The 24,825-nt window shown below is 44.9% G+C and overlaps 1 protein-coding gene across 1 annotated transcript in view; it reads right to left on the bottom strand.

Annotated features, from left to right (window-relative positions):
* Positions 1-20,440, bottom strand: part of HDHD2 (haloacid dehalogenase like hydrolase domain containing 2) — a 32,249-nt gene extending 11,809 nt beyond the window's left edge. The window contains exons 1-4 of the mRNA XM_040421124.1: positions 20,395-20,440; positions 9,867-9,968; positions 8,022-8,230; positions 4,114-4,198 (exon numbers count right to left, since the gene is read on the bottom strand). Coding sequence (XP_040277058.1) covers positions 4,114-4,198; positions 8,022-8,230; positions 9,867-9,967 — 395 coding nt within the window. The 5' untranslated portion in view covers position 9,968; positions 20,395-20,440. The remainder of the gene's footprint in view (positions 1-4,113; positions 4,199-8,021; positions 8,231-9,866; positions 9,969-20,394) is intronic.
* Positions 20,441-24,825: the final 4,385 nt, after the last annotated feature.

Genomic DNA, 24,825 nt, shown 5'->3' with positions numbered 1-24,825 from the left:
CTGCTGCTCCCTGTCTAATTTGACAGGGCCTGCCAGTGAAAATGTCATCACAACTAGCCGTGTCAAAGTGCAGCGGGCGCGGCAGTTACAGAGAGAGCGGAGCCTCTAGGAGAGGAGTAATCGGAACGCCCCCGTTTGCATATAATAAAAAAAAATTCTCAGCAATGAGGACACATATCTGGACATAACTACTGTGAAGAGGGCACATATTTGGGCAAAACTACGGTGAAGGTGGCACATCTTTGGGCATAACTGCTGTGAAGTGGGCATCTCTGGTCATAGCTACTGTGAAGGGGGCACATCTGGGCATAGCTACTGGCACAAAGGGGGAATAATTACTATCTGGGGGCATTAAGGGGACTGGTTGTGTATAGTTATGCTTTGGGCAGAGGCGTGAACTAGTATGAAAAAAAAAAAATATATATATATATATATATATACACATACTGTAAACATATTGATCCATATTCACAAGATGTTTTTTATTTGTACGTATATGTTTATATTTGTATGTGTGGTTTAGAGGGAACCTGTCATGTGGATATTTGATTATAATCTAACAAATTCTATACAATCATTAACTACTAAAAAGTACCTTAGATGTATTCACTTACTGGTGTGACAGATGGTTACCTCATAATATACACACAAAGATGCCGCATGCTAATGAGCTGATTGGAGTCCAGCGTGATGTCATTGAGTCCAGTGTTTATTTAATTCAGAGATATAGCCACTCCCCTGCCCACCTGCTGCTGATTCATATGGAAACAAACTGTCATTCAGCAGCAGGTGGGCGGGGAGAGTCAGGAGCTCATGAATATTCATGACTCATCATTATCAGCTGGAGCTTTTCAATACAAGATGTTGGCAGATTGACTGGGTCAATTAAAGAAAGTGACCCAGCATTGTGCTAAGAGAATCAGTCACTTATTTATGTTGCCCTTAGTTAGGACACCATAAAACTGGTGACAGGTTCCCTTTAAGAGGGGGGCGGTACATTCCTTGCACAGGGGCCCCCTGCTGTCTGTGTCCGCCCCTGCTGCAAAAGGATAGGTGAAGTGATTCCATCTCTCATGGGCAACTATTCCACGTTTCATTTCCATCACTTTCGATACATCTCTTAATACCTCTCTAACAGGCATATCTATATCTGGTCCCCCATTCCTCCCATGAAGCCAAGCAAAAGTGATACATGCATATGTAAAAATTTTTTATTTAAGTGGAATGCCCCTTTAAGGCCTCTTTCACACGAATGATACGGATTGAGGGTCCATTCACACGTCCGTAGTGCATTGCGGATCCGCAAATTGCAGATCCGCAATACACCCGGCCGGCATCCCCCATAGAACTGCCTATCCTTGTCCACTCTTGCCACCAGGGTACTTGGAGAAGAGAAGGGTTGGGCAGAATAAAACTTCATATTTATACTACTCATGATGAGAAAAATTCTTCCCAGCTCTTACATAGTGTTAGTATAATCAAAACTGCTGACAGATTCCCTTTAATGTATTACTAGTTATTCCAAGTATTGAAGGAACTAATATATATGACTCATGGTTGTCCAGAGAGCATAAAGCTGGCCCTAAACTTCAGACAGCTGTTGACAGCTCTGTGAGAATTCTGAACATAAAAATGACAAAGTGTGAAAACATTTTTTTTAAAAGTAGCATTATTCAAAAAAAAAATTATAGGAATAAAAAGAATGAATATAAACTGAACAAATACCACATGAACAAAAGAGATCTGAAAAAATAAATGTAAAACGAATATAAATAAAAAAAATAAATGTTGCATAAACAAAAAATTAATACATATAAAATAAAGATAACTAAAACTTAAACAATCAAGTAAACAAAAATTGCAGGATAACAGGCCGAACTGGATGGACAAATGTCTTTTTTCGGCCTTATATACTATGTTACTATATTAAAATGAACAAAAAAAATAAAATGCTACACGTGAAAAATCAATATAATCCAAAATAATAAACAATCATGAAACAAAATATAGAAATCACTTTTTTGTAATGGCACAAAATTCTTTGAAAAGAAGGTGCCACCTTCAATATTGAAGGAACTAATAGATATGACTTATGGTTGTCCAGAGAGCATAAAGTTGGCCCTAAACTTTAGACAGCTGTCGACAGCTCTGTTGCCCAAATTCCTCTACCCCAATACACATGAACACTCATGTTGGCCGAGGTGTTTTCATTGAGGAGAAGTGAGCACCCCTCTGGTGGAGAGTTTACTTGTATCTTCCTCGAGAACAAAAAGATTGGGACTGGTGAAATCTACCATGCCTGATCCTTCTCTCAAGGGCAAATCAAGACAACCCCATGCATGGTAGTTGGTGGATTCATCCAACATTCATTAAATGTGTACGGTTAGCTCTAGAGGTGAAGAACGAATATCCCTGGTGGACTAGGATAGCAAAGTGGTCAATGGAACATCTCTGGGTCATGAATGGGGGCAAGGGGCCTTTGCGGGATCGGTATTCTTCTGGTAATAAATACACAATGGTGGTGGAAGCATTCCAGGGGCAAAAGTCAGAAAGACAGTGACCTGGGCAACACATGTCTATGTCGTGCTATTATAGAGAAAGGTGAAGATGTGGAGGATGCAGCATATACGTTATAGAGTGCAGCAATGTGACGGAAAACACGGCTTTATGTCACCTATAGATGCTGGGGGTGATAAGAGCAGCAGGGAGATTAGATAAAACTGGTCCTGATGTCCCTGACCTGCACCTGGTGACCTCCCTCAGCCTATGCTACACCACGGCGGTGATAGAGAATACTTTGTGAGAATTCTTAACCTAAAAATGACAAAGTATGAAAACATAATTTTAATAAAAAGTAGCATTATTAAAAAAATGAAATTATAGGAATTAAAAAAATATGAATATAAACTGAAAAAATATCACATGAACAAAAGAGATCTGAAAAAATAACAAATGCAAAAAGAATTGAAATAAAAAATAATGTTGCATAAACAAAAAATAAATATAAAATAAAAATAACAAAAACTTAAACAATCAAGTAAACAAAAATGAATTTAAAAAAAACACAATATATTAAAATTAACAAAAATAAAAATACGACACGTGAAAAATATAAATAATACAAAATAATAAACAAACATGAAACAAAATATAGAAATCACTTTTTTGCAGCGGTGCCAATGCCACCTCATAGAGTTTTAGAATTTTAACTACAGCAGTCCCAGACTCTACATACAGAAGATAGATAGACATTGATAGGAGATAGATAGACAGATGGATAATAAGGAGATAGATATGAGATAGATAGATAAAAAATATATCTATCTATCTCTCTATCTCATATCTATCTATCTATCTATGACTGATGTACTGCCCTATGTGGTAGCTCTGCCTGCAGTCAGGGCACCATCTGCCCCCTTCCTACCCATGGAAGCTCCAGTGATATGTACAGGTATGGACGGCAAGATAGTGGTATAGCGGAGGACAGTGATGGGCGCCGTACATTGGCATCGGTCACCCATAGACTAATATGGCCTTCGGTAAACCGAAATATTTTTTTTAGGACACCATGGGATGGACAAGCGTCGTCTACTACACTATTCCACAGCCTTTTTTTGGCGAGATACTGACATACACCAACCAGGCAGAGGGCAAAGGACACTCCACTACATCAGTAACAACCACTGGGTACACACATGTGCTGGATCTTCATCCCTGGACACCCCTACCGCTGTGTGTGAACAAGGCTTCAACAATAGTGATGCATCTGTACAATTTTCGATTGCTTTTACGGTAGGTTTCGCACGACTGAAAGCCACCATGTAGCCTTAATCATCCGTTTATCCCAGAACACAAAAGAAATAGCTCGATGACAAACCCAGCTCTGCTACGTCTGTCCCCTTTTAATTTCAAAAACGAAGTGAAACATCTGTTCGGCTGACAGATAATTGGGGCACGGCCGCGTACGTCTTTTTGCGCGTTCCTTATTAAAGTCGTGGCGCGGATGGAGGCGCTTTTCAACGCGTTAGCGATTCCCTCCGGAGCAAGGAGGATTAATCCGTCTGTTACCAGCCAATTACACGAGCCATAAAATGCAATCAGGCCAGGACTCACCTGAAGGCCTGATTCATGCTTTGGTAGTTGAAGTGTTCCGGAGCTAATCCTATCAGCACCGCGTTGGGACTGTCGGTGGCGATTCCTACGAGCGGAGAAGAGAGAGGTCACAGCCGGAAGACTCTGCCTTAATTGAATTGTACACTGCGTCTATAATTTAGTCATGCTTCAATACAAAGCCCAAGGAGAAAATTCTCATCAATGCAAAACCTTTAATTCTTAACATACCTGTCCTCCATCTACGCGGTGGCCGTTACCAAACTTTCTGTAACCCTTCTCTTTCTGATCCTCCGCCGAATCGTACTGCTTTCCCCCAACTTGGGCTCAGGCACCCTAACATATTTTTCTTCCGTTCTTTTACAGGTCCGTATACGGAAACATTCATTTCAATGGGGCTTGAAAAAAAATAAAAAATTACTCCATGTGCATTTCGCTTCCATATGTCCGCATGTCCGTTCCGCCCAAAAAAAAAGAACAGGTCCTATTCTTGTCCGTTTTGTGGAAAAGGACAGGGATTGTTACAATGAATCGGAAAAAAAAAAATGGATGCAACATCACCTGTTTTTTTTTTTTTCGCGGAACGCAAAACACATACGGTCATGTGCATGAGCCCTTATTATGGAAGACTGCATCTCCCTCACATGAAGCAGGTGTATAGAGGAAATTTCTGCGCCTGTTCTCGCTGCAGGAACATCTCCAGTCACATGCAAGGAAGGGATTTTTCAGTTGCTGAAATATCTGCCACATGTGAATTCATCATGAAAGTGCTGGCGGCTGAGCCGGTGGTCAAAAAGCCCAGGTAACCATGTGCCACCCAAAGGGTGAAAAAAACAACGGGCAGATTTACTAACGTCTCATAGGCCAGTGTTAGTAAAAAGTCAGCACGAGGAAGAGGGGACTAAATTATTGTGATGAATATGCTGCATCCTGTGCTGCCCGGCACGCCTCAAACTTCCAGCTATAGGCTGATGATCTGTCCCCTGGGTAGGTCATCAGCATCTGATCATCGGGGAGCTGACGCCCGGGAGCCCCGACGATCAGGTGTTCGCTTCTCACAGCTTCCTGCAGGCTAGTGATGTCACGATTATGTCACGTGGCCTGGGTGCCGCTGAGCCCCATTCACTTCAAGGGAGTAAGTAAGAAGGCCACGGCATTACTACGTGCGCCGCTGATTGGTGGGACCCCTGCCGATCAGATGCTGATGACCTATCCTCTTCCCCCAGCAGTATGGAGAGTCTCTCTAACTCCTCCATGGAGGTGAAGTCTGGGCAGAGATCAGACAGTCTCCTGAAGAGAGTGTCCCTCGCTGCTGAGTATTTGGGGCACCTCAGCAGGAAGTGAGCCTCATCCTCCACGGCCTCCTGGTCGCACTGAGGGCACAGTCTGCTCTCTCTTGGCATGTACCTCTGTCGGTGCCGCCCAGATTCGATGAGCAGCATGTGGGTGCTCAGTCTGTACCGGCTCAGGATCTGACTGTCTCTGGGGTTGGGGAGTTTCTCCAGATATCGGGCCAGTTTGTACTCCCTCTGCAGGCTCTGGTAGATTGTCAGCTTTGGTGACGTTCTTATGTTGTTCCTCCAGATGCTGATATATTCCTATTTGCTCTTGCATACCATCTTCTGGATTTCACCTTTTGTCAGGCTCTACTGGTTGGTGGCTTGGTCAGGCTGGGTTGGGTGACTTGTTGCGGGGTGCTTTGTTTTTCTGGGGCTTTTTGGTGCAGCAAGGCTTTGTGGTGGTAGGAGCTGGGACTGCTGCTATGCAGATGGGCTCTGAATGACAGCAAGGTATAGTGGGAATCTGCCCAGCTCTGCTGTTGGAGGTGCTCCTGTGGACCTGGAGAAGGTGGAATATTTCCGTTTGGCCAGAGTCCCACTTTGACCATTCTGGATATGTATCTGGGACCCAGACTTCGCTGCCCTACAGGAGATTTGGGGCGATGATGCTATCAAAGATTTTAAGCCAGGCGGTCACTGGTGCTTTGAGATGATACAGACGCCTTTTGATGGCATAGAAGGTTTTGCATGCCTCATCTTTAAATATCTCCAAGGCTTGCTTAAAGCGTCTTGATTTGCTTATCTCTAGTCCCAGGTAGGTGTACCTGTCGGGTTCTATAAGTCGACAATTGTTTAGCAGGAAGGGAGGATGGCCGGCTGGTTTCTGGTTTCTTTTCTGGTACACCATGATGTTGGTTTTCTTTGGATTGATGGGCAGTGCCCACCTGGTGCTGAATATTTCCAGAATTTCCAGGTTATCTTGGAGACCTTTCTTAGTCAGTGATGGTAGGAGCAGATATTTCACCTGGGTGTCATGGAGGGTGAGACCTGGTCCCGAGGAGGACTCCAGGGGGGAGATTTATCAAAACTGGTGTAAAAGGAAAACCGGCTTAGTCGCCCATAGATTGATCCTATCATTTTCCAGACCTCCTTTGGAAAATGAAAGATGGAATCTGATTGGTTGGTTTGGGCAACTTAAGACAGTTTTCTTTTGCACCAGTTTTGATAAATCCTCCCCCAGGACTTACTTTTACACCTAAACATTGATATTTTTGTTTCTGGTTTAGTTTTTCAAGTTGTTGCCCATCATAGAAGACAACAGCCTAAGCCCTCTTGCACTCATAAGAGCATAGCCCCGCGGGCAGCCAGACGTTCACAGCATCATTGTAATCTAGGATGCTGTGCACTCCCGTACGCATGATCAATGCTGCTCCGGGACATATGGCCCGCTCACGGACCGAATGTCTCGGAGGGCATACGGTCATGTGCAAGAGGCCTAAACCGAAGTTCAGACAATCTTCACATATTTTATAGAAGAATACCATACTTCATACCACTAGGTCGGTAGAAAAATAAGAAATCATGGTTCTCAGAACGTGGTGAAACCAATTTTTTTTTATTTTTTTTCCATAAAACCAGTTTCTATTTTTCAAAATTACTAAAAATAAAAAAAATACATATCCTGATCTATAGAATACAAGTAACATATATTTACCACATGATAAACAGCGGGGGGGGGGAACGCACAGAATAACGGTGGGGTTGTTTGCATTCCTTCCCATAAAAAAAGTTTATAAAAGTTATCTGTGTCCCAAAATAGTGCCAAAATCTGAAGTTATGGGTCTTATAATGCGATGATGAAAAAATGAATTGGTTGGTCATAGGGTCCATAATAGGCGATCACTAAGGGAATGAATGTATATGTAGCTTTACTGGTAGACAGGAATTTGTTGCTTTTTGGGCAGATTGTAAATCTAGTCTTAAATTCTTTTTGGGGGTTTTCCGAGATTCTGATACTGATAACCTAACCTCAGCTCTGGTGGGTGCTGCGACTCCCTGCAGCTTACCAAGCACAGCGCCATCCACTGGATAGTGGCTGTGTTTGGTACTGCAGATCAGCCTCATTCACTTGAATGGGACTGAGCTGCACACAGGGCAAGAGACCTCACCTGCCAAAGAAGATTCTCGGAAAACCTTTTAAAGGCTCATGCACACAAGACCGCAAAGAGCGCATCCACAATATTCGGGCGGACTCATTGACCTGAATGGGTCCGCAATCCGCAAGATACGAAGCGGTGCAGAGCGAAGGCACGGATCGGAACCCATGGAAGCACTATGAAGGACTGCCGTGGGATTTCGGTCCATACCTCCGCCCTGCAAAAAAATAGAACATGTCCTATTTTTTCGAGGTGCGGACTGTCTCTTGCGGATCGATTATAGTCAATGGGTCCACAAACGGCATGCACATGGATGGTGCCGGTGCATTGCGGACCACTTTTTGCAGTCCACAGTACGGGGCGCACACGCTCGTGTGCATGAGCCCTAATGGATATGCAGGGTCACCACCGTAATTTGCATTTCGCTCCCAGACCTAGTAACTACCAAATACCTAATCGCTGAATAACCCATTACCTTCAAAATCCGGCAGGGCGCCATTGTCCACCATCAGCATGGGGCGGACATTCTTCTGCTCCAGCAGGTTCCTCGCCGCAGTAAGTGATGTGAAAATCTCATCCTCACTGATATCGAACTGCAGCCTCCTCAGTCTCTCCAGCAGCGTCTGCTTACACTCCTTGGTCGTATTGGTGACAAACCGTATGGTAACAGGAGCGTTGCGTAATCTACAGAAAAACACAAAGTGTCAAACAGCGGCATCTGTGGACGACCTGATAGTTTTTTTTCTTTTCTTCCTTTAAAATGGGATAAAGGGTTAAAAAAACTACCAAAAAACGGCTGCTCTCTTTTAGAAACAGCGCCACACATCTCCACTGGTTGTGTCTGGTATTGCAGCTCAGCTCCAATGAGTTAAAGGGTTCAAAGCTGCAAAACTGCATACAACCTGTGGACAGCTGTGGAGCCGTTTTTGGAAGAAAGCATCTCTTTAAACACAATGCAAAATTACACAAGGTGTTGAGTAAGGCCTCATGCACACGGACGTTTTTTTTTGCGGGCCGCAAAACGGATTTCCGTTGTTCCATGATCCGTGACCGTTTTTTCGTCCGTGGGTCTTCCTTCATTTTTGGAGGATCCACGGACATGAAAAAAAAGTCGTTTTGGTGTCCGCCTGGCTGTGCGGAGCCAAACGGATCCGTCCTGACTTACAATGCAAGTCAATGGGGACGGATCCGTTTGACGTTGACACAATATGGTGCAATTGCAAACGGATCCGTCCCCCATTGACTTTCAATGTAAAATCAGGAGTCCCTATTATACCATCAGATCAGAGTTTTCTCCAATCAGATGGTATATTTTAACTTGAAGCGTCCCCATCACCATGGGAACGCCTCTATGTTAGAATATACCATCGGATTTGAGTTAGATCGTGAAACTCAGATCCGACAGTATATTCTAACACAGAGGCGTTCCCATAGTGATGGGGACGCTTCAAGTTAGAATATACTAAGAACTGTGTACATGACTGCCCCCTGCTGCCTGGCAGCACCCGATCTCTTACAGGGGGCTGTGATCCGCACAATTAACCCCTCATGTGCCGGACGCTACTGCAGTCCTGGTTGCCATGGTTACTTAGCAATTTGTAGAAGCATTATACTTGCCTGCGAGCTGCGATGTCTGTGACCGGCCGGGCGCTCCTCCTACTGGTAAGTGAAAGGTCTGTGCGGCGCATTGCTTATAGCACAGACCTGTCACTTACCAGTAGGAGGAGCGCCCGGCCGGTCACAGACATCGCAGCTCGCAGGTAAGTATAATGCTTCTAAAACTTGGTAAGTAACCATGGCAACCAGGAGTGCAGTAGCGTCCTGGTTGCCATGGTTACCGATCGGAGTCCCAGCGATTAAACTGGGACTCTGATCGGAACTCTCCGCTGCCACCAATGATGGGGGGTCGGTCATTTTAATTAGGGGGGGAGGGAGGGGGGGCCGGCCGCAATGGGTCCGCGGAAAAAAACTGAAAACAGAACAACGGCCGCGGATGCACACAACGGTCGTGTGCATGAGGCCTTACATTCACAGGGCCAGTTTTCTGTAGCATTATGTCTTCTCCATTTACATTCAAAGCACCAGTCTGACACTGGTGTATATGTATTCTACAGGAAGTTATGTGACCTATTAGCGAAGCCCTTAGTGGTCAGCTGTCATTTCATCTCCCGCCCACTAGGAACAGAGAACCAGTGCAATCGTGAATGTTGCTTTAGATATGGAGTAGAAAACATCATGTAACTCTCAATTAGTAAAGCAAAGGATTTACAAAGTGACTCCATATTTTGAGCAAAGTTATATAACTAAATGCCGCCCTTACCTCTTTAGAGCTTCCTGAGCGCCAGGTATGGCGGTGTCCTCGATATGGAGGGTGCCACTTAGATCCACCAGCACAGCCTTAAGGGCACGCCGAGCAGCCATTCTATGAAGATCAAGGAGCAGGTTTATACTTTTTCATTTTCAATTTTCCTTAAAATGATAATATTCCCATACATTGCCCAAATAATAGTAACACCGGTATGACAGTCACACATATAGTGTATATGTAATAGTGCCACTAGAACATGAAAATATCCCAAACTACGGTGTCACAGTACATGATACCGCCATACATTTCCCAGATCATAGTGCCATAAATTGCTGGCAAATATAAAAAGTCAAAATATAAAAACCAACTATAACATTGCTCATAAATCAGGGTCAGCCTCAATCCCATGTAAAACGGTGTCTGTAGAGAGGATGTAAATCTCACCTAGAATGCTCAGATGGGTGAGGTAAAAAGAATCCAGGGACGCTGGGTTGTTTCAGTTTGATGGGATGGGAATTTTATGGAATGGTGGGTAAGTAGAGGGACCAACCATTCCCTCCCCACTCCAGTACAATATTTTCTCCTAGCCTGAAGTAATCCCAGGCGTAAATGCTGGGCTCTGTGGGGATATAAGAGGCCTGAAAATCTCATTGTTGGTCAGAAGCCTGGAAGCTGCCTGATCTGTTGGCTGTGATCTCCCATGTGGTACTGAGTGTTTTAGGTGAAGAAACGTATGTTTAGCTAGATCCCAAGCAAATTAGTGTCAGTCACGAGGTCTCTACAGTAATTTTATCCCCAGGGCCCAAAAAGGTCTACTCACCCAGGTCATCAAATTGCAATTTATTGCTGTAATTACCGTAGAACTGTAGCAAACGTGGCATTGTGCAGTGGTAATTATGGCAAGAAACTGCAAACTGAACTCACCATGTGAATAGTCCCTTATAACGCTCCCAGCCCTAGATCCCCTATAATAGTGCAAGCCCCGGAATCCTTATAACAGGTCGTCTCACTCCCTTCCCATCATCACGCCATGTTCTTTTGCGACGAGGTTCTGATATAAAGTATCTGTGTGACTGATACATTGTTTCCTGTTGCTGCAGGTTCTATAAACTCCTTTGTCGTCCACTTCCCTGTCGTTTGCGCGGTGAGATTCCTGCGGTTATCTTATCAGTGCTGATTACAGAGCCCAAGTTATCAGTCTGTGTCATCTGACATAACTCCAGATCGACCTTGATGGGCGGCATCAGCCGTCATGACAAGTGCCCATAATGCTGTTATCACCAAGACATCAGCCACAGCTTCAAGTTGAAGGCTGCAAACTTGTCCTTAGGAACATTGGATGCTGATGATAAGCTGACTGCACCCGCACTCCCATCCTGCCAGGATCTGCTTGATGGCTGCTGCATTCTTGGGTCAAATTATCGTTATCGCGCACATGTGTGCAAAAGTACTTTCGTTATTGCATGCAGTGTTGGCCTGTGGGATCACTTTTCTTTGTTTTTGCAATTATTGCAGAAATCACATTACAGCCCCCTCTGTGCCGCCAACCAGGGGCGTAGCTAAAGCTCATGAGCTCATGGGCCCTGATGCATGTTCAGCTTGGCTCCCCTACCCTCAGTGCTTTGTGGAAAGGGGCAGGGGTGCACCTAGCCTTTCTGCTGCCTGAGGCAAAAATTAAAACGGGGCCCCCCCATGACAAATTCTCGACCTAATACCTTCCTCCAGCCCTACTGTTAGGCCTCTTTCAGACGGGCGAGATTTCCGCGCGGATGCGATGCGTGAGGTGAACGCATTGCACCCGCACTGAATCCGGACCCATTCATTTCTATGGGGCTGTGCACATGAGCGGTGATTTTCACGCATCACTTGTGCATTGCGTGAAAATCGCAGCATGCTCTATATTGTGCGTTTTTCACGCAACGCAGGCCCCATAGAAGTGAATGGGGTTGCGTGAAAATCGCAAGCATCCGCAAGCAAGTGCGGATGTGGTGCGATTTTCACGCATGGTTGCTATGAGATGATCGGGATGGGGCAGTGCTCCAGACTAAAAAAAAAATACCTAGTAACCATTGGCTTCTGAACTGAAAAATTTAGGAGCCAAATAAAATTTTTAGTCGCCAAATCAAAACGTTGGTATCGTGACAACGCTACACCGATCAGATCGGCGTAGGGTTGTTTCGATAACAACATTTTGATTCGCTTTCGTCACCATAAAAAAGTATTGCGATACTCAATACCACGCAAAAAAAAAAAGAAAAACACCAAAAAAATCCGCGTGCATTTCGCATTTTATGAAACGTTCGGCCCATAATAGAACAGTCCTATCCTATTTTTTGGGGTGACAAGGTGACTAAAAAATGGCTAATCGCATGTTTTTTATTTATTTATTTCTGTTCACCGCATAGGAGATATTTTTTAAGAATTTAATAGTTTTCGGAGGCAGCGCTATGTAATATGTTTATTTATTTATTGTTTATATATTTTATATGTAAAATTGGGAAAGGGGGGGATTTAAACGTAATATTTTAGGGCACTTTCATACTAGCAGTTTTCTTTTCCGGCATAGAGTTCCGTCACAGGGGCTCTATACCGGAAAAGAACTGATCAGGCATATCCCCATGCATTCTGAATGGAGAGTAGTCCGTTCAGGATGCATCAGGATGTCTTCAGTTCAGTCATTTTGACTGATTTTGACTGATCAGGCAAAAGATAAAACCGCAGCATGCTACGGTTTTATCTCCGGCGAAAAAAACTGAAGACTTGCCTGAATGCCGGATCCGGCATTTTTCCCCATAGGAATGTATTAGTGCCAGATCCGGCATTCAAAATACTGCTGTGCTCATCACATGATCCATCACCATGGTAATGGACCATGTGATGAGCTAAGTGACGTCACCACAGGTCTTTTGACAGGTCCTGAAGAAAGAAAAGGAGACCGGCAACTACGCAATAAATTGGAGGAGGTGAGTTCATTTTAATAAAAATTTTTAACCCTCATTGACACTGCGCCACCAATGTTTATTATACTGGGGTGTGGGGGGGACAACTGCGCCACCAATGAAGATAACTGACCTGTTAATACAAATACAGAATCAAATAGCCGGCACCCGACCTCTATGACAGGGAGCTGCGATCCGCTGCAGTTAACCCCTCAGGTACCGCACCCGCCTCCTGTATTTGTATTAACAGTTCAGTTATCTTCATTGGTGGCGCAGTGGCCACAGCCCCTCCTCTCCTCCTCCTGTCTCTCTTCTTATTGGCGGCGGCGGCGGCAGCACAGGGGGGAAAGAGAGACTCCTCTACTGCGCTGCTGAGAAGAACATCGGCGGCGGGGAAGAGAACTATCATCGCCTGTGCCCGCCGCTGTATTCAAATGCAGAGCTGCGGCGGCGGGTCTAGACGCAAATGGCGACACGTGGCCTGTTTCCTGAGCTGTATGATGCCCTGTGGGCCCCCCTGACTTAGAGGGCTGGTGGTAATTGCGTAATCGACCCCTATAGTTACGCCACTGTCGCCAACCGTAGCTCACATACTGCATTCGAGTCTGCCCTGTGAACCTGCAAGAGACCACAATCTGGGCAATATACACCATGGGGTCCTGGCCAAGACGTCTATTCAAACACTGACGAATTGTGGCAAAAACTGTGACATCACCGTGACATTTGAATACACGCAGAGGGTATGTTCAGACAAATATACCTGATGTGGCATCCGCATTTTGCACACTTTTTTTTTTTCTGCTGTTTTTGATACGGTTTCGGTGCGGATTTTAAATTCCTGCCAATTTGCAATGGATTGCACAAGGAATTTGCGCCAAGAATCGCCAGCAAATGTCTTTTTTCCTTGCAGTGCGGTTTTTAAAACTGCAAGCAGAAAAAAAGTTCTGTATGGTTTAACATGCGGAGTCCCTACTGAAATCAATGGGGAAGTTCTGCATGAATTTTTGACGCGGAATCCACACCAAAATCCTCTGTGTGAACACACCCTAAGGCCTCTTTCACACTGGCGTGTGCGCCCCGTTGCCGTATGCCGGGCCGCATTTGCGGATCCGCAATACACGGGTGCAGTTCCGTGGGCATTCTGTATTACGGATACGGACCCATTCACTTGAATGGGTCTGCAAATCCGGAGATGCAGAATGGTGCGGAACGGAACCCTGCGGAAGCACTACGGAGTGCTTCCGTGGGGTCTTGTCCCGTACTTCCGTTTTGCAAAAAAATAGAACATGTCCTATCTTTTTGCGATCCGCTGCGGCTGCCCCACGGACGGTGTTCGTGCATTGCGGCCCGCAGCACGACCACGGGGTGCACACGCCAGTGTGAAAGAGGCCTTAGGCTCATGCATACGAGCGTATTTTCTTTCTGTGTCCGTTCCGTTTTTTTTTGCGGACCCTATACGGAACCATTCATCCCAATGGGTACGCAAAAAAAACAAAAGCTACTCCGTGTGCATTCCGTTTCCGTATGTCTGTATTTCCGTTCCGCAAAAAAATAGAACGTGTCCTATTATTGTGCACATTACGGACAAGGATATGACTGTTCTATTAGGGGTCAGCTGCTCCATTCCGCAAAATACGGAATGCACACGGGCGTCATCTGTATTTTTTGCAGACCGCAAAATACATACGGTCGTGTGCATGAGCCCTAAGGGTGTATGCACACTGTTTGTATTACATATCAGCTCACTAGATGAGATATTCAAGCTCTCAAGCGTAAAATTTTCAGCGTAGAAATTGACCTGCAGTGTGGATTTTTTAAAATACACAACACATCAATTGTTTGGACAGATGTTCCGTGCAGATTTTGGTGCGGATTGGATGCCGAAACGTAGCAAAAACGTGAAAAATCTGTATAGACTACAGTTCCGTGTGCACATGCCTGTTCACACATGATAAATGTCACGTGACTCGCCGCATCAAATCTGCATCTCATGGGAATGCTGACGTGCTCTAAGTTTGTGGCAGAAATCCTTCCGGCCATGCCACTGTGGGCACATCGACAAATCTTCCAGGCACGGGAGCTGCAGCCCATCCCATGATGAGGTCTTCAATGATGACTACTAAATCATCATCCTCATTATCTCTATCACTGCTATTTTTTATTTTGTTACTGTATATGGATCATTTAGATATTTCTCTTACTGGGGGTCCTCTAACTGTCGCTGTTACTGGGGGTCCTTGGGCTGTGTGTTAGGGCTGGATTACACTAGGCCAGGGATGGACAAACTGTGGCCCTCCGGCTGTTGTAAAACTACAACTCCCAGTATGCCCAGTCTACCTACAGCTATCAGCCTACAGCAGGGCATGGTGGGATTTGTAGTTTTACAACATCTGGAGAGCCGCAGTTTGCCCATCACTGCACTAGGCGATCAGGCAGATGATTGTCGGGAAGGAACCGTACCCTCCTGACAACCGTCTGCTGGTTGGTGGAGGAGACCGCCGCTATTACATGCAGTGATCTCCCCCACAGTATGGGGAGCAGCGATCGCTATGCCATCGCTCGTTCCCTGTCACGAGGGTGTCAAGAGCTCAGTTATACCCGGGGTCAGGAAGTCGCAGCGGGTGGCTGCGCGCTCTATTTATAAGGATAGTGCTGTTTCTTAATGGTAGCTTTCTGGGTTTGCCTTGCAACCCTTTTTGGCTCACTCAGGGATCCGTAGCTTCTCCTCCTCAGCTGTTTCTTGTCCAGCACTCCCAACCTCCTTATATTCCCCTCTCACACTTCTCTGGTTGCCAGATATAGAGCTTCCTGCCTGGACTTCTATACTGACCCTCTGGAGCTGTGTTGCTGAGATTCCTGGTTGTTGTTCCAGAGCGTTACCCTCCGGATCCCTGTTGGGCTTCTGTTGTCGCCCACCTGGGATTATATGTTTGTCTGTATTGTCTGTCCTCTCCTTGGTGTTTTCCTTTAGTGTTAGTGGTGCGGACTAGTGATCCCACCGCCCTGTTCACTACACAGGGCTCATCTTAGGGAAAGCCAGGGTTTAGGCACGTGATCGGCGTACGGGTGAGGAACCCGTCTAGGGACGTCAGGGCAGTCAGGTGCCAGCCTCAAGGTGAGTTAGGGGTCACCACCTTTCCCTCTCCCTTGGACAGGGCCTTCCCATTTCCCTCCCCTTGCGTCACGTATGTGATCGGCACGCCGATCATCACATTCCCATGCTAATTAATTTTTTGCCGGCAGCGGATGGTGATCACACAGGACGATCTGCCACCGGGAAGCAATGATTTTTAAACCTGCTGAAAGATTGGGAATGCCTGATGATTGAGCGTTTACTCGTTAATTTGGTAATGTGCCCTTTATACCTTACGGGGCACATTTATTAAGACTGGCGTTTTAAGCCCTTTAGCTGGCGGTGGATCGCCGAAGTTATGAAGAGCCGCCGGCCTCTATATAACTTTGACGCATCCACCACCGGTTTAAATCTAAGCCAGCTTCCGAGCGGTCTTACATTTACACCATTTTCTACACCTAAACCTGGCAGAGAAAATGAAAGAAACGGGCCTGCCGGCCCCTCCACTTCCACTTTTTTAGACCAGGCCTGAGCGGGAAAGAAGTTGCAGATTCTACCGCATAAATGACCCCCTACGTCTGTGTAGGCTACACTCCTGGTTTGGGTTCACAATCACTGATCTTTTTTTTATAAAAGACGGCATTTGATATCCCCTGCGCGGCCAGAGACTATACTTACGAGAAGCAGGCCAAATCATAAATTAGGCACATCACCTGGCAGTGCGTGTGCGCAAACTGCAATCTACGCCAGGCCCTAGTTCTCTGGTCTAAATGATGATAAATTTTCCAATGGCCCCGCCAAACGGTATACCATTTGCCCCTAGATTTATGCACACTGGCCGTTTCTGGCATTGGTGGGATGATTTATTCCCCTCCATGTGTTTTTTAGTCTTGTCTCATATACCACTGAGGCCGGTGACTGGCTGCTGCGGTCACATGTCGTATGCAGCCTGTAAAAGGAAACCAAAGCAGCAGCACTGGAGGAGTTTTCTTATACACTTGGACAAGCCGTTAAAGGGGTTCTCCGGGAATTCAGAAAATGAAAATACTTAAATATTACTTTATTATAGATATATTCCAAAATACCTTTCTTTAGTTATAATGGCTCGTTTTGCCTAGGGAGCAATCATTAGGGAAAATAAAATGGCCGCCGTCCTATTAGTCCACACAAAACCTGTGCTTATCACACAGTAGGACAAGTTACTTTACAACACTGAGGTCAGGGGCGGACTGGGAACTTGAAGTGGCCCTGGAAAAAATAATAAAAGTGCCCTTGTTTTTTAGTCAGGTCCAAACTGATGGAAGGCAGGGCCAGCAATACCATATCGTGGCACATTATACCACCCCAACAGAGCCAAATACCACAGTCCATCACAAAATACTGCTGCCAGCAGCACAAAATATATCCCCAAAAACTTCCACTGGCCGGCCGTAAGGAGGGCTCTGGCAGGTTCCCTGGGCATCGGCCCACCAGGAAATTTCCCTGTAAGGTCTATGGCCAATCTGCCCCTGACTGAGGTAAAGAACTGCCTCATCCTCCTCTCTGCTCTGCTTGTCAGGTATTATGATCCTGAATATAGTTTAATATGATCTTCAGCTGATTCTCTATGGGAATGGAGTTCATGAGGAAACAGCTGAAGTAAAGAGAGGAAAGACAGGACAGACTGTGGTAATGTGGGGATCTGGTGATGCAGACTGCATACAAGAGCTGCTGCTCATTATCCCCATCCCCACCTCCTCTCTGTACTTCATGTCTTCTCATGAACTCCATTCCTACAGAGATTTAACTGAAGATCTATATTCAGGATCATAATCCCTGACAAGCAGAGCAGAGAGGAGGATGAGGCAGCTCTTTAGCTCAGTGTTGTGAAGTAACTTGTCCTCCTGCCTGATTAGGACAGGTTTTGTGTGTACTAATAGGGCGGCTGCCATTTTATTTCTCCTGCTGATTGCTCCCTAGAAAAAATGGGCCATTTATAACTAAAGAAAGGTATTTGGGAATATCTTTATAATAAAGTAATATTTAAGTATTTTAATTTTCTTAATTCCCGGAGAACCCCTTTAAAGATGGTTTTTTTTTGTTGTTGCATCTTTCTTGATTTTTAAACATTTTTGCAATGTTTTCTTAGCGTTGCTTTATTCTGGAAAAAGGCTGCACTTCCAGATGTTAGCCTGGTAGTGGCGCTTTATTCACATGTGGTGTTTTTTTTTTTTATAGGTCCATGGCGTTTTTTGTTTGTTTTGTTTTCATCACAGCTGTGGTGGGTGTTTTCCCATAGACTTCTCCATAGGAACAGAAGAACTAGAATTTCATGAAAGTAGGCCCTAGGGTGAATTGAATTTGGCTCTGGCATTTACCTGTAAAATATATTTTTTTTTTTTAAAGCGCTAAAATGAGAACTTTTTTTACTGCGCTTTTCATGGCATTTTTTCTGATGTTTTTTTCACACAGCGGGAGTAATTTCAGAACATTTTTAGACCGGTTTTTGGGCGTTTATATACCATCCCCGCCAATTGGGGGGCATGGCCCCAGCAAATTTACTATCACTTAGGCTTAAAAACAGACGTAAAAGAGGAGTAAAAATGACTCCAGGCAGGGGCTGAAGTAGTTTTTACTCCAGGTGCAAAACTGCCAAAGGTGCACCAAATTTATGGAGAGGTGCAATCCCCGTCATAAATAAGTCGAAGGAGGGAAACAAAAAATGGCGTAAAAAGCCATCTCACAAATGCATTGCAAGAACGGATCTGTCTGTCCGTTTGTCATACAGACAAACGGATCCGTTTCTATTTTTTTCACATTTTTAAAGGTCTGCGCATGCACAGACCGGAAGGATAGATCTGGCATTGCGGTATTTTAAATCCGGCACTAATACATTCCTATAGAAAAAAAACAGACAAGTGTTCAGTTTTTTTGGCCGGAGATAAAACCGCAGCATGCTGCAGTATTATCTCCGTCCTGAACAGTCAAAAAGACTGAAGTGAAGACATCCTGAACGGATTACTCTCCATTCAGAATGCATAGGGATATACCTGTTCAGTTCTTTTCCGGTATAGAGCCCCTGTGACGGAACTTAATGCCGGAAAAGAAAAACACTAGTGTGAAAGTACCCCTTAGCCACACTCTTCTGCAAGCATTTTTCAAGTCCTATAGAGAAGTCAATGCATGCTGAATAAAAAATAAAAACAAAAATAAATAAAAAAAAACACCCACTCTCAACTGCAATGCAAAAATACATAGGGGAATTTTTTTTTTTTAAAGGCAACAGAAGAAACATCTGTACAAAATTTCACAGAATAAAAATGCCAACAAAAATGGAAAAAAAAAAAAAGTTGTTTTTATTAGTTCTTTACAAGGCTGAGGGGAAAAGGGTGTGTGTGTGTGTGTGTGTGTGTGTGTGTGTGTGTGTGTGTGTGTGTGTGTGTGTGTGTGTGTGTGTGAAGAAGGCCTTAGGCCTCTTTCACACGAGCGTAACGGATTAGGTCAGTGAAACTCGCACCATTTTGCAAGCAAGTTCAGTTTTTTCCGCGTGAGTGCAATGCGTTTTGATGTGTTTTTCACTCGCGTGATAAAAACCTGAAGATCCCTTAGCAACCATCAGTGAAAAACGCATTTGCTTCCGGATGCAATGTGTTTTTTTACTGAAGCCCCATTCACTTCTATAGGGCCAGGGCTGGGGGGGAAAATGCAGACTATAGAACATGCTGCGTTCTTCACGCAACGCAGAACTGATGCGTGAAAAAAAAAATGCTCATGTGAACAGACCCATTGAAATGAATGGGTCAGGATTCAGTGCGGGTGCTATGCGTTCACGTCACGCATTGCATCGCGGAATACTCGCTCGTGTGAAAGGGGCCTTATTCTGTTCTTCTGTAGCATGCTGCCCTCTTTCATCTAGTAACATACAAAAAAATAAAATAAATGGCAGACCACAGGATTACAAGATCAGACCTCATGGGTAGTGTTGAGCGAACTTCTGTCTTAAGTTCGGCGTCTAAAGTTCGGCTTCCGGTTAGCGAAGAATCCCGATATGGATTCCGAATTCCGTTGTGGTCCGTGGTAGCGGAATCAATAATGGCCGATTATTGATTCCGCTACCACGGACCACAACGGAATTCGGAATCCATATCGGGATTCTTCGCTAACCGGAAGCCGAACGTTAGATGCCGAACTTAAAACAGAAGTTCGCTCAACACTACCCATGGGGTCTGTAACCATGGAGACACACAGATCTGCAGAGGAGCTGTAGACTCCACTGTGATGTGGAAGCTTATTGCAACTTATGCGTCTAAGGTGATACCGTAGAACCACAAGTCTCAGCATGCTCTCAGCCCACATTTATGTCACTGCTGCATTCTAGCGCTTGCCTTTCTGATCTATCCCTTCCCATTTCTCCTATTTTAATGCAAACAGCAAATACAATGGACTAGTGCAAAGAAGAAATGCAACTGCATATGATAAAGTAACAGTGCAAACTGCTGAAAGAAAGAACTGAGCCCAATAGAAGACATGTCTACTCCTTCTGCCTTACCTCCTATGCAGCAGCAGCACGGCAGTCCTTGCACTGACAGTACATAGCTGCCCGCTATAAAGCCTGCCCTATTGTAGCGGCAGTTTCATATTTTCTACAGTCAGGCAATTCCGAGGGCAGCGCAGTTTAAAGAGGCCCCCTGGCCTTGTATTACCAGTGCGTTCCACGCCTCAATGCTGCTGTTATTGCTGTAAAGGCTAATGCGGAAGTGATGCGTGGAACGCATAAACTTGTATCAGGATGTCTCTCTCCAGGGAGCATAGAACTACAATTACCAGCATGCCCTGCAAAGAACTAGCCTGAATATTGTATCATCACACCTGGCATAGCATTTCTACAAAATAGATGGTTACAGGAGGTTAATAATGTCCTGCGCTAGCCTATAATAGGATTATAAATGGAGTGTATATACCAGGTCTACTACGGTATTAGAACACTGCAGACCATACGGCACTGATCAGAGGTAGTCACAGGTATAATACATAAGGACGCATGCACGCAAACGTATTTTCTTTCCGCTTCCGTTTTTTTTGTGGACCGTATGCGGAACCATTCACTTCAATGTGGCTGTAGAAAATACAGAAGTTAGGCCTATTGCACACAACCGTATGGCTTTTTCAGTGTTTTGCGGTCTGCAAAAAATGGATCCGTAAAAAATATGGATGACATCCGTGTGCATTCCGTTTTTTTGCGGAAAGGAACATCTGGCCCCTAATAGAACAGTACTATCCTTGTCCATTATGCGGACAATAATAGGACAAGTTTTATCTTTGAACAGAAACGGAATGCATACGGAGTACATTACGTTTTTTTTTTGCGGACCCATTGAAATTAATGGTTCCGTGTATGACTTGAATGGAGCCATGGAACGTGATTTGCGGGCAATATTAGGACATGTTTTATCTTTGAATGGAACGGAAAAACGGAATGCATACGGAGTACATTCAATTTTGTTTTGCGGAACCATTGAAATTAACTAAAAAAAACGGGCCGTATACGAAACACAAAAAACGTTCGTGTGAACGAGCCCTTACTCCGTGTGCATTCCGTTTGTCCGCATGGCCGTTCCGCAAAAAAGTAGTGCATGTCATATTATTGTTCGCAAATCACAGTGCGAGGCCCCATTCAAGTCAATGGGTCCGCAAAAAATACGGAACGCACATGGAACACATAATCCGTATGTCATCCGTATTTTGCGGATCCATACTGTAGAAATGCTATGCCCAGCCCATATTGCTCATGTGTTTGGTGATTAATAAGTTACTGTTTCTGTATACGATCCGCAAAAAACGGATCAAATACGGAAACCATACGGATATGTTTTGTGCAATAACGGAACGGAAGATGACTTAAATCAGAGGAAAAAAAACCTCAGATACGGAATAACGAATCAGTGAAAAACGGACCGCAAAACAACAACGGTCGTGTGCATGACCCCTAAGGCACAGTCATAGGAGCCGCAGTCTGCTCTAATTAACCCATTCCTGACATCAGGTGTACATGTACGCTAGATATCAGGTCTTTAAAAATGGCGCCCACTCAGGAGTTTTACACAGCAGACACCCGGCGATAACGCCAATCACAAACTTTTAACCCCTCAAATTCCATGGTCAATTGCAACCACGGCATCTGAGGGGCCTTTTCGCCGGAGTTCTCTGCTCCCAGGGCCAAGGGTTGGCACCTTTCCCAAGGAAACATACCGGCCAAGTCTACACAGGTAAAAAGGGGTTGTGGATTTGGGTGTGTAGCTTAGTTTTGTTGTTCAATTATTTTATTCAGGCATAAAAAATGTAACAACATGTACCATTATAAAGTGCGAAACACAACATAATTAAAAGCGATAACAATAGGGTTACATTAATTTAAGCAAGAAGCTCTCACTTATATAGAACCCATGGCAAAGAGTGTTTCTTAAAGCCTATGGACGAACATGAAACAGGACAAACGGGGGGAGACGAACTTAGACAACACAAACAAACACAAAGGGGTAAAGACATACTGTAAGTATCTTCAATGCAAGCAAGCATCTACAATCTATCTGTACCGATCTAGCCAATCCATAAACCTCTGGGACCCTTTAAACAGAATCCATGGCCTCCACACTTTCAGATATTTCTGATCCAGTCCCGCATCCTCTGCAATCAATTCCTCCATTCTACGTAAGTTCTCAAACGTCTCCAACCATTCTGTCATTTTTGGAGTGTCCTGTGATTTCCAATGCCTAGGCAACACCAGACGAGCCGCCTGCATAAAAAATCTCAGGAGGCCTTTCTTGGCTACCAGAACGGATCCATCGAACATTGATAACAGAGCTTCCTCCAGCGACCAATCAGATGTCACACCCAACATACTATTGTACAGCTCATTCAAGGCCGACCAAAAGGGAGCAATTTTCCTACACCGCCACCAGATATGGGACATTGTACCCACCTCCTCCAAACATCTCCAACACAGATCAGAGCACTCCGGGAAAAAGGAATGTAGAACAGCAGGGGTCCTGTACCACCTAGAAAGTATTTTAAAATTCTTCTCCTGTATCCCACAGCATATGGAGGACCTGTGAGACAGCACAAATGATTTTTCCCATTGATCCTTAGAGAACACTTTACCCAGTTCACTCTCCCAAGCCCTCACATAAGGCAAGGCAGAGGTAGGTCCAGCACTCTCCTGTAGCAGCCCATACACCAGAGACACCAGATGCGCAGGGGGAGATGACTGTGAACAAACTGCTTCAAAGGGGGTCAAATCCCTAGCCAGGGCCTCTAACGGGCCTAGGGATAACACATAATTCCTCAAACCTCTATATAGGATCCACGCCCCACTATTGTTACATCCCGGCAGGTCATCTAAAGTACGGACAGAGGTTCCCGAGATCAGTTGACTTACCCTTAGTCCCTCCTTCTTCTGAAAACCCAATATTTCTCTCTTACCCTTACCCAGCGGGAAAGCTGGATTATCAAAAATTGGTGTCATAGGGCTTGGGAAGGATGAACAGCCAAGCGCAGCTGCACACCTGTCCCACACCTGCAGTACTCCAGCTGTAATACTCGGGAGTGTATTACCACGCAAATTTTTTGGGATCCATAGAAGATTTTGGGGGGGGAACCTCTATCTCACTTCTCTCAAACCGAACCCATCTTTTACTAGAGCTATTGTGAAACCAGTCTAATATGTATGCAAGAATTGCCGCTCTATGATACAGTTTAATATCAGGGACTCCTACTCCTCCCCTATCCTTAGTTCTGAAGAGGAACTTGATCCCCAGCCTAGGGGTAGACCCGGCCCATATGAATTTTATAAACAAGGATCTTATGGTTTTAAAGAACACGCCTGGCAATGGAATGGGAATGGTCCTTAGAACATAAAGAATCCTAGGAAGCACATTCATTTTTAACGCGTGTATTCTACCAAACCACGACAGGGGTAAGTGCTTCCAAACCGCCAAATCCCTCTTAATTTCTTCTATTATCATAGAGAAGTTCAGCCGATAAAGATCCTCTAACTGGGCAGGGATGGCCACCCCCAGGTATGAGATGTAATCCGTCTTCCACTGGAACGGAAAAGCTAGCTTCAAGGCTTGCACTGTGGTGTGTGGTACCGTGACATTCAGTATCTCAGATTTGTGAAAGTTCACCTTAAAATTGCTCAGGTCCCCAAATACAGAGAACTCTTTCGTAATATTTGGTAAGCTAACAACTGGATCCGCACAGTACACCAGTAAATCGTCTGCATATATTGCAATTTTGGATTCCAATGTACCAAAATAAAGACCTTTAATTGATGCATTGGCTCTCAGTGCCCTTGCCAGAAACTCCATGACCAGAATATATAGCAATGGCGACAGCGGACACCCCTGGCGAGTCCCATTGTGGATCTCAAAAGAGGAAGACAAAGCGCCATTTACTCTCACCTGAGCTTGCGCCATTATTCTGAGTAGCATGTTAGGTCCCAACCTAAACGCCAGCAAGGTCTCCCTAAGAAAATCCCAGTCGACGCGGTCAAACGCTTTTTCCGCGTCGACTGAGAGGAGACACAGAGGCGACCCGCTAGTTCTAGCCTTTGCAATATGAGCCAAAGATCTGATGGTGTTATCCCTAGCTTCCCTACCGGGGACAAACCCCACTTGGTCTGCTGACACCAGGGAAGGAATATGTCCCCTTAGCCTATTTGCCAATATTTTCGCGTAAATTTTCACGTCCACGTTAATTAAATAAATTGGTCGGTAATTACAACAGGCCATAGGATCCTTTCCCAGCTTAGGAATGACACAAATATGTGCCGTAACTGCCTGCGCCGGGAACACACCTCCATGATCTAGGGAATTACACATAGCCTTCAGAGGACCCAGTATCTCTGCCAAAAACTTTTTATAAAAACGGGGTGTAAATCCGTCGGGGCCAGGGCATTTACCAACCTCCAACGACTTCACCA

Source organism: Bufo bufo, chromosome 2, assembly GCF_905171765.1.
Source record: "Bufo bufo chromosome 2, aBufBuf1.1, whole genome shotgun sequence".
NCBI lineage: Eukaryota > Metazoa > Chordata > Amphibia > Anura > Bufonidae > Bufo > Bufo bufo.
Note: the sequence above shows the minus strand (reverse complement) of the source record. Positions and strands in the feature narration are given on the sequence as shown.